This window comes from Podarcis gaigeae (genome assembly GCF_964106915.1).
Source record: "Podarcis gaigeae genome assembly, chromosome: 2".
NCBI classification, from domain to species: Eukaryota; Metazoa; Chordata; class Lepidosauria; order Squamata; family Lacertidae; genus Podarcis; species Podarcis gaigeae.
The window spans coordinates 126,516,361-126,532,547 of record NC_139679.1 but is presented as its reverse complement, the minus strand read 5'-3'; the positions used below and the strand labels follow the sequence as shown (position 1 = coordinate 126,532,547).

The window sequence follows — 16,187 nt, the reverse complement described above, 5'->3', positions numbered from 1 at the left end:
CTCTATTTTTTTCCTGCAAAAATGTTTTGACTTTGTTTCACATTTTCTTACAAAGGATTGTGGATTCTGGGCCTCTGATAACAAGGAGGCCACTGTGGAGAGATGCTTAAATCTTCAGGATGCATTGTGTTTTGGCTTGTGCTGTTTTATTTATATTGTTTATTTATTTATTTATTTATTTATTTATTAAAATTTATTTTTAAAAACCTGTAAAGTTGTTTACCAATACAAAAAAACAAAGAAACAACAACACCACTGCAGTAAAATCAATAAAAATTAACAAGCCTACTTTAAAACAGAGAAAAGCTAAAATATGAAAAGAGATTAAAATTACTTCAGCGTCCTAAGCATCTGGCTATGCTTGCCTAAACAATAATGCTTTTAGCCGCTGCCTGAAAAGAGTCTAGCAGAGGCATGCGCTTTATTGCAAGAGGCGGGGAGTTCCAAAGGGCAGGTGCTGCCACACTAAACCATGCAGTGCTGAAAGGGGGTGAAAGGGAAGCGCCCAGCCTCGCAGGGTTGTGGAAGGAGGAGCTCCTGGGAGGAAAGGAGGTGCCAGGGAAATGCCATTCTATTTTTTTTAAAAAAAATAATATTTATTAAAGTTTTAAAGGTTACACAAGAAAAAGAAAAAAAACACCATAGTAAACAGAAAACAAAACAATACATCACAATAAAAAAGAGCAAAAAAGAAAAATACAAACAATTAAAACAAAAACAGTTCAAACCTTCACATAACTTATCTTTCATTTGCTTGTTTCCTTGACCTCCTCACACCTCCCTTTTTATATTCTAGTTCTAAAAGTAAAGAGCCTCCGTCTCTCACTCCTCCAAACGAGAGCCAGGTGTGTGTGTGTGAACATATAGAGTGAGGAGAGAAAGTATTTGATCCCCTGCTAAATTTGCGTTTTTGCCCTCTGACGAAGAAATGCCTAGTCCACAATATTAATGGTAGGTTTATTGTAGCTGTGAGAGACAGAATAACAACAGAGAAACCCAGAAGACAAAAGTCAAAGATTGATGATGATGATTATTTTATTTTTTTGGTTCCTGTTCCTACTTTTCTCTCTTTTATTTATTCCCAATATCATCCCGATCTTAATCCTTTATCTTATCTTGACAGCCACTGGCATGCAACTTTAATCATATTTAACAGATCTATATGTAAATTAACATGCAAGATGAACATTTTGCTCTTCTTGTTGTTGTCCATCAATTTTTTTCGGTGCAGTCCCTCCTCAGAAGGCCCTATTTCGTTCCACCGTCTTACCTTCCAGGACTCTGGGCTGTCTTCCTACTTTCCTTTGTTTAGTTAAAATTAAGACACATGTAATGTATTTTAACTGACTGATCTTTTCCCAAACCGAAGAATCTTCTGTGTGGGAGTCATAAAGCCAAGGCAGAGTCTTGTAAATACTGCAGGGTGCCCCCTGACATTCCTCTGGGCAATGATTACCTTATATGGTAAAGGGGCAATAAAAGCTTGACTGGATGAGGTAACATGAGATTGGCAAACGGCCATGCGGCTGGACAGAACAAAGGACAATAAAAAGTGACCGGAGAGGAGAAGAAGTCTGAATGAGCTGCTCTCTCTTATTATGGAAATATTGCTGGCTTTCTGTGTCTTTATTTTATGCTAAACAAATGCCACTTGTGACGGCTGGCTCCAACACTTCTGGAAGAGACCACACTGTGTGATACATTTCACAGTTAATAATTGTTTGGTTCCTCTAGAATCCAAGCTTGCTCCCCCTGAGCACTAAGGGAAGCTTACAAAGATCAAAGATTCACCTTCACTTTTATAAATCCATATATGACAAAAGTCCATGCAAGCAGGTGTGGTTTCCTGTGTGAAATATTCCCCAGTTGTAATCTGTCGGTTGTCTGCAGCCCCCTTTGAGAGGGACCCCTTTTTCAAACCCGTATAAATTATTTGGTGGGCAAGGAATGAATCGTTTCCCACATTCCAAACACTAAGACGTTTTCTCTCTTGTATGGATTCTTTGATGGGAATTGAGATAACCACTCTGACGAAAGCTTTTCCCACATTCCAAGCACTGATAGGGTTTCTCCCCTGTATGAATTCTGTGATGATAAGTGAGACTATCCTTCCGACTGAAGCCCTTTCCACATTCGAAGCACTGATAGGGTTTTTCCCCTGTATGAATTCTTTGATGGGTAGTAAGACTTTCCTTCCGACTGAAACCCTTTCCACATTCGAAGCACTGATAGGGTTTCTCCCCTGTATGAATTCTTTGATGGGAAGTGAGCTTGGAGCCCTCCCGGAAGCTTTTCCCACAATCGAAGCACATATAGGGTTTCTCCCCTGTATGAATTCTTTGATGGGAAGTGAGACTATCCTTCCGACTGAAATCCTTTCCACATTCGAAGCACTGATAGGGTTTTTCCCCTGTATGAATTCTCTGATGAGAAGTGAGATTCCCCTCCTGACTGAAGCTCTTCCCACATTCTGAGCACTGATAGGGTTTCTCCCCTGTATGAATTCTGTGATGGGAAGAGAGTGTGGCACTTTGACTGAAGCTCTTTCCGCATTCCATGCACTGATAGGGTTTCTCACCTGTATGAATTCTTTGATGGGAAGTGAGCCTGTGGACCTCCCGGAAGCTTCTCCCACAATCGAAGCACATATAGGGTTTCTCCCCTGTATGAATTCTTTGATGGGAAGTCAGATCACCACTCAGACGAAAGCTCTTTCCACATTCCAGGCACTGATAGGGTTTTTCCCCTGTGTGAATACTTTGATGGGAAGTCAGATCACCACTCAGACGAAAGCTCTTTCCACATTCCAAGCAGTGATACGGTTTCTCTCCTGTATGAAGTCTTTGATGGGAAGTCAGATGACCACTCAGGCAAAAACCTTTTCCACATTCGAAGCACTGATAGGGTTTCTCCCCTGTATGAATTCTTTGATGGGTAGTAAGACTTTCCTTCCGACTGAAGCCCTTTCCACAATCCAAGCACTGATAGGGTTTCTCCCCTGTATGAATTCTTTGATGAGAAGTGAGATTCACCCACTTACTGAAGCTCTTTCCACATCCCAAGCACTGATAGGGTTTCTCCCCTGTATGAATTCTTTGATGGGAAGTGAGATCACCACTCAGACGAAAGCTCTTTCCACATTCCAAGCACTGATAGGGTTTCTCCCCTGTATGAATTCTTTGATGAGAAGTGAGATTCCCCTCCTGAGTGAAGCGCTTCCCACATTCCAAGCACTGATAGGGTTTCTCCCCTGTATGAATTTTGTGATGGGAAGTGAGGTGACCCTTCCGATTGAAGCTCTTTCCACATTCCAAGCACTGATACGGTTTCTCCCCTGTATGAATTCTTTGATGAGAAGCGAGATTTTGGCGGTGACTAAAGTTCTTCCCACATTCCAAGCACTGATGCGGTTTCTCCCCTGTATGAACTCTTTGATGGGAAGTGAGATTCCCCGAGTGACTGAAGCTCTTTCCACATTCCAAGCAATTATATGGTTTCTCCCCTGTGTGAACTCTTTGATGCAAAGTGAGATTACCCTTTTGATTGAAGCTCTTTCCACATTCTCTGCACTGATACAGTTTCTCCCTACTCTGTGTTCTTTCGTGTGAAGTGAGGCTATTCCTTCGAATGAAGCTCTTTCTTTGATGGGAGGTGGACTGTGAACTCTGACGGATCTTCTCTTCACACTCTGAATATTTATCTGAATTCTCCGCTATGTGGATTCTGTTGTGCTCCCCCTTGTTCTTCCCTTCTGATTCATCACCATCTGCAATGAAGGGAGATGCTAATTAGAGTCTCAGGAGGAAATGGGAGCTCCAGATTATTGAACAATGTTAATGAATGCTTGTGACAGAGGAAGAACTGAAGAGAATGAGATGTGAGGCCGTCCAATAGTTTTCACTGTTTTTGTTTCCTGGTATTAACTGAGATATTGCTTGACTTTTATCTGGGATGGATATTTTTGTGGCTCAATCATGGAATCCACTCCATCTCCAATCACAACATGTTATGATCCAACAGGGATCCTTACTGAGAAAGTCCATGATCCCACGATTCTCCTCCTTGACTTCTCCTTGACCTCCCCTCTGTGAATGCCTGAGGGCCCTGCTCTTGCCACTAACCACCTGGCCCGGGGCGGGGCCTGAAGCCTCAAAAGGACTGCTCTGCTGCCCAGGAGGACTCTCCTGCATGAGTGCCTGAGGGCCCTGCTCTTGCCACTAACCACCTGGCCCGGGGCGGGGCCTGAAGCCTCAAAAGGACTGCTCTGCTGCCCAGGAGGACTCCCTTGCGTGAGTGCCTGAGGGCCCTGCTCTTGCCACTAACCACCTGGCCTGGGGCGGGGCCTCAAGCCTCAAAAGGACTGCTCTGCTGCCCAGGAGGACTCTCCTGGGTGAGTGCCTGAGGGCCCTGCTCTTGCCACCAACCACCTGGCCCGGGGCGGGGCCTGAAGCCTCAAAAGGACTGCTCTGCTGCCCAGGAGGACTCTCCTGGGTGAGTGCCTGAGGGCCCTGCTCTTGCCACTCACCATCTGGCCCAAGGCGGGGCCTGACAGGCCTCACAACTATGGTTGCTGTTACTGCTGCTGCTGTCCAGGCTGACTCAGGGGGGCACAGAGTTCTTTTTAAAATGTTTTAAATTTTTTCTTTTGAATTTTTTCTATGTGGGGGGTGGGGGTGGGGTGGGGTGGATGTTTGGTTGGGCCTGGGAATTTGTTTGATTTAAGTGTTTTCGTAATTTTTACAGTTTTTTATTGTTTTATTTTTTAAAAAAAGGTTTTATTTTGTTCTTAAGGGGAGGGGTCAGGGCTGCCGGGGAGTGGGTCCCAGCCAACAAAATGGCTGGGGCATGTTCCACAGGGGGGGATGCAATGGGATAACCGATCTCAGTGATCACGGGTAGGAGGAGGAGTTACGCTAAGACCAGACCATGTCATTACAGAGGAGGCAGGTTTAGTCGTTATCTGAGGACTATTCCTGCCTCCGGGTCTGGTCCTGACCGGATGGATATTAGAATCAGCAAGGGATACCCACATGACCTGAAGGTGCTGCTGTGCAATGCCAGGTCAATGATTCATAAAACCACTGTCATCCATGACTTGATCATGGATGGAGGACTTGACCTGGCATGTGTAACAGAGACTTGGTTGGATGAAGCAGATGGGCCTGTCCTTGCCGCTGCTTGTCCACCAGGTTTCTCTTACGCACAGCAACCCAGGCCTTGTGGGCGGGGAGGGGGGGTTGTAGTGATTTTTAGGAAGTCATTCGTTTGCACCAGGCATCCTATTGGGAAGACCCAGTTTTCCGAGTGCATGTTCTGGAAGTTGGGCAATAGGGGCAGTACAGGATTCCTTTTGGTGTACCGACCTCCCCGCTGCACCAAGGATTCCCTGCCCGAGCTGCTTCAGGTCGTGGCGGATGTTCTCCTGGAGACACCTAGCTTGGTTGTCCTAGGAGATTTTAATATCCATGCCGACACGACCTTACAAGGGGCGGCTCGGGACTTCGTGGAAAGCATGGCCCCCATGGGGCTGTCCCTGAATAAGTCTGGCCCAACCCATAGCTGCGGACATGCCTTGGACCTGGTGTTTACCTCTACGGATGTTGGTGATCTGACAAAGCGAAACGAAAGAAGTGCCATGGTCAGATCACTTCCTGGTGCAACTCGACTTCTCCACGATCCATCCCCTCTGCAGGGAGGTGGGACAAATTCGGATGGCCGACCCCTGCCACTTAATGGATCCAAATGGTTTCCAGAGAATGGTAGGGGATGCTTTAACCCATGTTGATGGCTTTTCAGCTGATTCCCTGCTGGCCCGCTGGAATGTGGAGTTAACCAGGGCTATTGACTGTTTGGCTCCAAAGCACCCTCTCCGACTGCATGGAGCCTGGACAGCCCCATGGTTTTCCACGGATCTGAGGGCAATGAAACAATCATTGAGACGGCTAGAGCCCGGTGGTGGATAACTCATTCTGAAGCTGACCGGACACGGTTTAAAGCTCAATATTGAGCCTACCAAGTGGCGGTAGCGACGGCGAAGAAGACTTTCTTCACCGCCTCTATTGCATCTGCAGAAAACAGCAGCAGGAGACTTTTTCAGGTGGTTCGCAATTTAGCAGAACCACCTGTTACATCGGGGCTCAGTAAGGGCCACATGATCTGCAATGATTTTGCAAAGTTTTTTGCAGATAAAGTCGCTCAGATTGGGGAAGAGGTAGGCACCACCATGGGAGCAGGGCCGGAGCGGGAGAGTGCTAGAGTCCTGTCTAGTCCAATGGTGTGGGATCAATTCCAATCTGTTACCTCCGAGGATGTGGACAGGCTGCTTGGACGAGTGAAACCAACCACCTGTCTCCTTGATCCTTGCCCATCCTGGCTTATAAAAGCTAGCCGGGAAGGGCTGGGCGATGGGCTTCGTGGGGTGGTGAATGCTTCCCTCCGTGAGGGAGCCTTCCCAGACCCGCTGAAAGAGGCGATTATTAAACCGCTTCTTAAAAAACCATCTTTAGATGCGGCCACAATGGCCAACTATCGCCCAGTCTCAAATCTTCCATTCTTGGGCAAGGTGATTGAGCGAGCGGTTGCTGAACAACTCCAGGCACGCCTGGAAGAAGCGGACCATTTGGATCCCTTCCAGTCGGGATTCAGGCCTCATCATGGGACTGAAACTGCCTTGGTCGCACTGGTTGATGATCTCCGTCGGGCTAGGGACAAAGGTGAGAGCTGCTTCTTAGTTCTGCTGGATCTCTCAGCGGCATTTGATACCATCGACCATAACATCTTTATGGACTGTGTTGAGGGGCTGGGAGCTGGGGGCACTGTCATACAGTGGTTCCGCTCCTTCCTCCTGGGCCGTGTTCAGAAAATGGTGGTGGGGGATGAGTGTTCAGACCCCTGGGCTCTCACTTGTGGGGTGCCTCAGGGTTCTGTCCTCTCCCCCATGCTTTTCAACATCTACATGCAGCCGCTGGGAGAGATCATTAGGGGGTTTGGGCTTGGTGTTCATCAGTATGCGGATGATACCCAGCTCTACCTCTCTTTTAAATCAGAACCAGTGAAAGCGGTGAAGGTCCTGTGTGAGTGTCTGGAGGCGGTTGGAGGATGGATGGCGGCTAACAGATTGAGGTTGAACCATGACAAGACAGAAGTACTGTCAGAAGGACAGGAGGCGGGCAGGTGTGGAGGATTCCCTGGTCCTGAATGGGGTAACTTTGCCCCTGAATGACCAGGTGTGCAGCCCGGGAGTCATTTTGAACTCACAGCTGTCCATGGAGGCACAGGTCAAATCTGTGTCCAGGGCAGCTGTGTACCAGCTCCATCTGGTACGCAGGCTGAGACCCTCCTTGCCCATGGACTGTCTCGCCAGAGTGGTGCATGCTCTGGTTATCTCCTGATTGGACTACTGCAATGCGCTCTACGTGGCGCTACCTCTGAAGGTGACGCGGAAACTACAACTAATCCAGAATGCGGCAGCTAGACTGGTGACTGGGAGCGGCCGCCGAGACCATATAACACCGGTCTTGAAAGACCTACATTGGCTCCCAGTACGTTTCCGAGCACAATTCAAAGTGTTGGTGCTGACCTTGAAAGCCCTAAACGGCCTCGGTCCAGTATATCTGAAGGAGTGTCTCCACCCTCATCGTTCTACCCGGACACTGAGGTCCAGCACCGAGGGCCTTCTGGTGGTTCCCTCACTGCAAGAAGCCAAGTTACAAGGAACCAGGCAGAGGGCCTTCTCGGTAGTGGCGCCCTCCCTGTGGAATGCCCTCCCACCAGATGTCCAAGAGAACAACAACTACCAGACTTTTAGAAGACATCGGAAGGCGGCCCTGTTTAGGGAGGCTTTTAATGTTTGATGTAGTACAGTATTTTATTATTATTATTATTTTGGAAGCTGCCCAGAGTCGCTGGGGAAGCCCAGCCAGATGGGCGGGATATAAATAATTTGTTATTATTATTATTATTATTATTATTATTATTATTATTATTATTATTATTATTATTATTTATGCTGAGCTCTCTGGTCACTGGTCAGGATCCAGCAACGTCCACGCCTCATCTGTGAAACAACAGCAACATCTTCACCTGAACACTCCCCATCAGAAGTTATCTCAATCTGGTTGGTCTAAATTTAAATTTATACGTAAATCTCTTTCTTCACTTTGAACCCCCTCCCTCCCATTTTCATGATGAAACCAACTCTGTATTGTTTCTTTGGTAACAGAAGAGGAAAAATGACTATTACTCACTTAATCTAAGCACAACGGCCACAATAGCTCCAGTCTAGGCATTTGGCTCTGCGATGTTGAATGTTCTCTGTTCTCTCCTGTTTCCCCTTTTTTTGTTTCAGCTGAAAGCAATTCATGAACCCAGAACTCATACACTGACCCCTAATGATGAACTATATGTTATAGATATTCTGGCAAATTTATTCTGCTATTTTACATAGAAATGACATGAGAAGACTTGGTCTAGATGTTTTATTATTCCTATGTTCCTTGTTTATAAAAGCAAATAAAAAGTTATTCCAAAAAGAAAAGAATAATACATGGAGGCCTCATCTGCATTCAATCTGCAAAGCAGGATCAGGTTCCTTTAAAGACTCGTGGCTTCTAGTGCTGCGCGACGGGGCGGAGGGAAGTTTGAGGATGGAGAAAAGAATAATATGATGGATTGAGGAAATAGAAATGTAAATGTATGGGGGTGGGTGGGGAGGAAATGGTGTGGGCTTTGGTACATGTGTATTGTAAAACAATACAGTGGTGCCCCACAAGACGAATGCCTCGCAAGACGAAAAACTCGCTAGACGAAAGGGTTTTTCGGTTTTTGCGCCGCTTTGCAAGACGAATTTCCCTATGGGCGTGCCTCGCAAAACGAAAACGTCTTGCGACTTTGTTTCCTTTGTCTTAAAACCGTTAAAACCAAGGGTGCTTTGCTTGAACAGCTGCAGTTGCGACTTGACTTCGAGGAGCAACTGTTAGCACGCGGTTTGGGAGCCTTTTCTCAGACTTTGCTCATTTTTGAAGCTTTTCCAAAACTTTTCCAGAACTTCTTTTGCATCCATTTGGTAAGTTAAACTTTTAAAACTTTTTTTTTGGGGGGGGGTTGGAGTGTTTGGGATTCAAGGACTTTGTGTTGGCGGTGGGGGTTTAAGAGAATCTGGGAACTTGTGGGGTTTTTTTATTTTTTTGTGACCATTGGGCCATGTGGTTGTTTTTTTTAAATTTTCTGAGTTTGAATTTCTGTGTGCTGGGTGGCTGGGGGAACAGTTGGTGGGGTTTCTGCAGCAATCTGGGAGCTTGTGGGGAATTTTTTTGATTTTCTGTGACCATTGGACCATGTTGTTTTTTTAAAAAAGAATTTCTGAGTTTGAATTTCTGTGTGCTGGGTGGCTGGGAGAACAGTTGGGGAGGTTTCTGCAGGAATCTGGGAGCTTGTGGGGTTTTTTTATTTTATTTTTTATTTTTGTGACCATTGGGCCATGTTGTTGTTTTTTGAAAATTTTTCTGGGTTTGAATTTCTGTGTGCTGGTTGGCTGGGGGAACAGTTGGGGAGGTTTCTGCAGGAATCTGGGAGCTTGTGGGGGATTTTTTTGAATTTCTTTGATTTTCTGTGACCATTGGGCCATGACCTTGCAAACACTTTTGATACGAGGGTCATGTCGCCTTTCAGGGAGCTGCTGAAAAGGTGGATGAAGCAGCAGACCATGGACAGGTTCTTCAGCAAGAAGCAAAGAGTGGAAGAGGAACCTTTTTCGAGTGGTCCCCCAGAGTCTTAGAAAATGTACTGTACACTTTGTTGATTTTTAAATGTTTTTCTGTCATGTTTAGAAACTTATTTTTCCTTCAATTTTTGAACTGATCTTTACAGTATGTGTGACTTTAAAGAGCAGTTAATAAACTCTTGTTGTACCAAATTTGGCTTTGTTTGGACTTTTTTTGACCATAGGAACGCGTTAATTGATTTTCAATGCATTCCTATGGGATTTCGTGCTTCGCAAGACGAAAAATTCGCTAGACGAAAAAACTCGCGGAACGAATTAATTTCATCTTGCGAGGCACCACTGTATGTGAAAACTATTTTTTTTAAAAAAGAGTCGTGGGTTCTAGTGCTGCGCGACGGATCAGTGTTGGACATTGGTAAGGCATTCAGATCACAGAACTGATTTTAGACCTTTTGAGCTGCCAATACATCGCGGTGACTGAGGAGGTGTGATCTAGTCCTAGCTGAAATTGCCTGCAGATGACAAAGGAGCGGGCAGGCAGGCAGGTGGGGGAGCCCGAAAAAGTGCTCCCCTTCTCCATCTCCATCCGCCTGCCTGCCTCCCCCCACCCCCTAGCTGAGCAAGCCCCAATTCCTCTCTGGCTCCATCCATCCAGGTCCCCATCTCCCCTCCCCTGGGACTCACCAGATCTCTCGGAGGTCCCTGGGAGGGAACGCTCAGAGGTTGTGGGGAGGGATGCAGGAGACAACCTGACCAGGTCAACCGTCCATCTTCCCCCTTCCATCCTTGCTAGCTTTGCAGGATCCGTCTCACTCATCCTTCCTGAAGAGTCAAGGAGCCAAAAGAAGCTGGAGGGTCCTGGGAGAGAGGAAGAAGCAAAGGGAGCCTCAGAGGCCCTGCAGGGATTCTCCTGCCCTAGATATTCTCCTGCCCCTGGGGAAGCACAAATGGGGCAGCCCCTTCCCAACAGAAGCCCCATTTCTAAACATCTCCAGTGCTTGCAGTTTCCCCTGTTTGCTCCTCACCCCACTTCGTAAGGCTGACATTGAATTCAATGGTGCTTATGGACAGAACTTGGTGCCAAAACCAGTCACCATCCTGTCCCCAAGCCTTGGCCGATCATCAAAACTAAACTCCATTTCCTTCCATAGCAATACAGTGAAAGTTTGAGGCTTTAATCCATTTCAATTTTATCACATAGTTCGCTTTTCTGTTGTAATCCATAAATACAATCCCATTCTCTTGTATCTCCTCTTGCTTTTTATCAGTTTGTTAGCATTCGAGGTGTGTGTGTTGCCGATTCATTTATGTTACAAGCATGATATATATATATATAAAGAAAGAGTAAAGGCTCCCCCCTCCCCAACAACATACATTTTTCATCAACGGAAGTCTTCTTTCCAGTTGAAATTGTTTCGGCTTTGTATCTGTCTAAATTTAGCGGTTTATTATCTTGTTCCATCTGTACCAGCACGCAGCTTTAATTGAGGACAATGACCCACAAATCATCTGTTTATTCTTTGCTAACGATCTCTGCTATCGTGGGAGCGGCATCCATTAAGGCAGACCGGAACCAGGGCCTCAAAAGCCCCATTTCAAAGCAATTCCAGTGATTCCAATTTCAGCTCTTTGCTCCTCACCCCCCTTTGTAAGGCTGGCATGGTCTGTCCAGTAGTGACCTGAGAGTAGATCCCATTGAACTCACTGGGGCTTATGGACAGAACTAGGTGCCAAAACGAGTTACCATCCTGTCCCTAAGCCTGAAAACTGCAACCCCAGAGCATGGGCAGAAAACAGACGAGTAGCTAATACATGTAAGTGGCCCCATGCTTGGTGCTTTCGATGGAGAGTCCTGTTGACGCTCTTTGAGCTCTCTCATTGCAAGCCAGGCAGATGTTTTGGCCATATTTGCCTCTTGCATGGGGACCAAATCTTCGGGGAAAGAGGGTTCGTTCTGGTGGGCTGGATCTGGAGCACAAAGGGTAAGTTTTGCTTGCATGAGCCCTTGTGTTCCTTCTTCAAACTCATTAGGCAGGAATGTCAGAGGTCAAATCTGGAGAGTATTTCATTCTGGGCTTCTTATGGCAGAGCACAGAAGATATGCAATCAATTCTTTTCAGTTCTGTCAAGTAGGTCTTTCCCACGGCTGTCTGAGTTATGGGGTTCCTTGGGGTCCAGGTCAGCTGGCTAGTCAGGATTGTCACCTGCAGAGTATATGTCAACTAAAGGACAATAGTCTGCCTTGGATTGAGGAGTTTTTGGAGGTGTTGCTGAATGTGGAAGCAGAGGAGCTGGTGATGCCACATTTTGGAATAATCTTGAGACTCCTCTCCTCCATAGATATTCTCTGCGCTTATACACTATATTCACAAACTTTACGCTCCTCTTGTGAGAAGATACCTAAAGGCTTAGGGTAGCTTGAGAGAAATAGCTTATTTTGAGACAGAACCCATTTCCAATTCTTGTTTATCAAAACCCTCTCCCTAGTTGGTTTTGGATTCTGACAGGACAGCAGAGCATTTGATAACCTTGCATATCGTTTCATATTGATATAAGGATCTGGTGTGCAGATTCCAGTATAGTGGTACCTCGGGTTACATATGCTTCAGGTTATATACGTTTCAGTTTACAGACTCCGCTAACCTAGAAATAGTACCTCGGGTTAAGAACTTTGCTTCAGGATGAGAACAGAAATCATGCTCCGGCGGCACGGCAGCAGCAGGAGGCCCCATGAGTTAAAGTGGTGCTTCAGGTTAAGAACAGTGTCAGGTTAAGAACGGACATCTGGAACGAATTAAGTACTTAACCCAAGGTACCACTGTACAGTACAAGCTTCTTAAGTGTTCTGTCTGGACCCAGAGCATGAGCTACTCTTAAGTAAGTTAAAAGGTATTTTTCTATGTCCCTCGTTAGCAGTACAAGTCTCACCCAATGACGGATAATTCCTCATTTGCACCAGAGGCTTGGGAGAAGGAATCTTTTAGCCTTCTATTAGCATTTCCTGAGGATAGTTCTGAATTTTGCTTTCAGATTAGTTCCTCTATCTGTTTAGCCTGAATTTGGCTTGAGCTCCTGGTCTCAGTGCCAGAGATGACTTAGCAGTTGAGCTGCCTGGGCCCAAAACCTCTTTCTGGTCATCCTTGGAGCTGCTGAGAGATCCTATAAGGTCAGTAATAGGATCTGGCTCCTGCTGTTTCTTAGCCACCTCCTCATTTTCCTTCTTCACGTAAAACGGAGTAATTTTTGCTTGTGCTTTCTTAGAGACGCTCTCTTTGGAGGAGGGTCTGTGGCACTTGGGGAGAGAACATTAATTTTGTAACTACTCTGGGTCAACACTGTCTTTCCCCTTAATTCCTCATCAAGTTTCCTTATACCATATGCCTTATACCATTTTCTGAAATTCTGTGATTATCCTTGCTGTGATTTATTTAAGGGAAACTGATTTTTTTCCAAACACTCCCCTGTATGAAGTATCTCATGGGAACTGTGGGTGGAGCTGCGAAGGAAGCTTTTCCCCCATTTCAAGCACTAATTTCTTCCCCCCGTTTGTTCTTTCATGTGAAGTGAGTCTCTCCTTCTGTACGAAGAGCTTTCCTTGATGGGAAGTGGACTGGGAGCTCCGACTAAAGTTCTCTCCACACTCTGAATATTTATATGGTTTCTCCATTGTGTGGATTCTCTTGGTTGTCTCCCTTCTTCTTCCTCTCCAATTCACCACCTACAACCTACAATCTGCTGTTATATGGCAGTATTAGTATTATTATGTTTGGGCTGAGGAAGAAATTGAGCCTGAAATGATTGAACAATGCAAATGACTGCTTGTGAAAGAGGAAGAAGGGAAATGAATTACTGCCTTTTTTGAAAAAATCTGCTCCAACTCCAAGCTCAGTCATTTCTTTGCTCAACCAAAAACAGACAGATGCAGAAAGGGAAACAGAAAATTTGACAGGATGTACCTCCACGCCCCTAAGATCTCTGAAGCCTACATGGAAGAAGGCCTGGGCAGCTCAGAGCAGCCTCATCCTGGTTTGAAAAGGCAGGACTGGTGGAAGAATATTCCCAGACAGAACGGGAGACACATCTCCTATTGAGAGTTGTGGGTGGGTTAACATCTCAGATGCTGCAGGTGGCGCTATGGGGCTCCCTCAAAATAGAGGAGGTTTGTCCTTCAGAGATCTGTATGCAATTTCAAAACTGATCTTATGATCCAGCAGGGAGCCTTACCAGAGAGGCCACGATCCCAGGATTCTCCTCCTTGACTTCCTTCTGCAGAGCTCTCTGGTCAGGATCCAGCAAAGCCCAGTCCTCCTCTGTGAAAGGAACAGCTACGTCTTCAAAGCACACTGGACCCTAAGAGAAAAAGGGAGAAGAAAGATGATATTTTTCTAAACAAAAAAAAATTCCTTCCAGTAGCACCTTAAAGACCAACTAAGTCAGTTCTTGGTATGAGCTTTTGTGTGCATGCACACTTCTTCAGATACCTGAAGAAGAAGTGTGTATCTGAAGAAGTGTGCATGCACACGAAAGCTCATACCAAGAACTGACTTAGTTGGTCTTTAAGGTGCTACTGGAAGGAATTTTTTTTTGTTTTGACTATGGCAGACCAACACGGCTACCTATCTGTAACTGATATTTTTCTACACATTGCTCTGTTCTTTTCTGCCTCTTAATAGCTGCATTGTTTTAATACTATTCTTTTCTTGCATGCTTATTTCAGTATCTTAATGGAGGTTTTATGTACTGAGTTGAATAGGATCCAAACTGCAGCAGTCTGATTGGTCCTAGAACAAGCAACGGGAGCTCAGCCCGTCATCGCGGGGATTCGAACCCCCGACCTTCTGATCGGCAAGCCCAAGAGGCTCAGTGGTTTAACCCACAGCGCCCCCCGCGTCCCATTCCACATCATCATAATCCCTAAATCTGAAGGGGGTTTATTTTCCTGCCCAGTTTCCCTTGACCCCAAGCCCCCTCCCCAAAATGAAGGCAGCATCTGGATCCCAAGGAAGAGCAGAGCTTCAGACCTCCTGCGATCTTGGCAGAGAGGACAAGGGAGGACCCGCTGCTCCCTGACTTGGGGGTCTGCCCCCCCTCTGTATGATCTGAGCAGGGACCCCCATGCCCCCTCCCTGCCCTCCTGGGACCCCCTTCTCCCCACTGCACCCTCAGAGGGAGGAGAGAGGGGACTCACCGGATTCCAGGAGGGGCTTTTGCAAAGGCGAAAGAAGAAAGCAGGAAGGGATGGGGGAGGGAGGGAATTGAGCGATGGAGGATCTTCACCCCCTTCACTTCCCATCCTCTCTAGGAATCCAGCTCTGCTCCTCTTAACCCTTGCAAAGCCTGCCCTTCCCTCTGCCTGCCGGCAGATATGCTGCTGCGGCGCTTAGAGCCTGCCCTCCCCGCCCCCATTGGCCCCAAGGAGCCCAGATCTAGGTCTGAGCAAGTGCCTTGGGCAGCTGAATAGGGAGATCCCAAACCCTGGAGGACCCTGCTCTGCTCTTGCTTTCCATTTGGGACGTGGCAAACATTGATCCGGGGAAGAGTTCAATCTGGACCATCCTGGGCATTTATTTGTTCATTTCAGAGATCCGGGGATGATGGGCTCTATTTTGCTGTCACCATCTGCAGCGATCCTGGAGCCCAAGAAAGCAAAATCTCTCACTGCCTCCATCTCTTCCCCTTCTAGTTGCCAGGAGGTGATGGGACCAGTGGCCAGGATCTTCGTTTTTTGGATGCTGAGCTTCAGACCATATTTTGCGCTCTCCTCTGTCACCCTCATTAAAAGGTTCTTTAATTCCTCCTCACTTTCTGCCATCAAGGTTGTGATATCTGAGGTTGTTGATATTTCTTCTGGCAGTCTTAATTCCGGCTTGAGATTCATCCAGCCCAGCCTTTCGCATGATGAATTCTGCATATAAGTTAAATAAGCAGGGAGACAATATATACCCTTGTCGTACTCCTTTCCCAATTTTGAACCAATCAGTTGTTCCATATCCAGTTCTAACTGTAGCTTCTTGTCCCACATAGAGATTTCTCAGGAGACAGATGAGGTGATCTGGCACTCCCATTCCCCAACCCCAAAATTTAATTTACCGTTATATAATGGGGTCCCGGTTACATGTATTCCCCTTTCCCCAAAAGTTGCTCCAAGAAGTTTTCCTCAGTGTTTGACCCACATTGAGCCTGGAGTGTCCTAGGGAACCTTCTGCCACTGGAGAGTCAGGCTCAGGCGCCTTCTCCTGGCAGCTCATTCAGAAGAACCCCTGAAGCTGAGGCTCTTTTGGGACAAGAGGAATACATATAACTGGGATGCCATCAAATAATGGTAAGGGTGTTGGAGGGAAGGGTCTCCAGCCAGCCTGCCCCTTATTTTGAATTGGGGGGGAGGAGGGGCTAAGAAAAGCCCTCCCTGAAAACCAAGCGGGGGGGGGATGTGAGCAGGTGGAGGTGCTGATTTCTTTGTATTTGA

The 16,187-nt window shown here is 46.5% G+C and overlaps 2 protein-coding genes across 4 annotated transcripts in view; one reads left to right on the top strand and one right to left on the bottom strand.

Annotated features, from left to right (window-relative positions):
- The window catches only part of LOC310837217 (uncharacterized protein), a 277,947-nt gene that overhangs the window by 39,064 nt on the left and 222,696 nt on the right, over window positions 1-16,187 (top strand). Inside the window, exon 1 of one of the 2 annotated variants that reach the window (XM_083723340.1) lies at window positions 12,656-12,887. The exons of the other annotated variant lie outside the window; for it this stretch is intronic. The gene's annotated coding sequence lies outside the window, so the exon portion shown is untranslated. Of the gene's footprint in view, window positions 1-12,655; window positions 12,888-16,187 lie in introns of those variants that run through there. 2 annotated transcript variants of the gene reach the window in all.
- LOC310837458 (uncharacterized protein) lies at window positions 939-15,013 on the bottom strand. 2 transcript variants are annotated; one of them, XM_083724080.1, is made up of 4 exons: window positions 14,910-15,013; window positions 13,946-14,071; window positions 10,406-10,579; window positions 939-3,766 (listed from the first exon to the last, which is right to left on the bottom strand). In XM_083724080.1, the coding sequence occupies exons 3-4, from the start codon at window positions 10,536-10,538 to the stop codon at window positions 1,974-1,976; spliced, it is 1,926 nt and encodes a 641-aa protein (XP_083580206.1). In that variant the 5' UTR covers window positions 10,539-10,579; window positions 13,946-14,071; window positions 14,910-15,013; the 3' UTR covers window positions 939-1,973. The 2 variants fall into 2 exon arrangements, with proteins under 2 accessions (XP_083580206.1, XP_083580205.1); XM_083724079.1 differs by lacking the exon at window positions 14,910-15,013 and having other exon boundaries at window positions 13,946-14,107.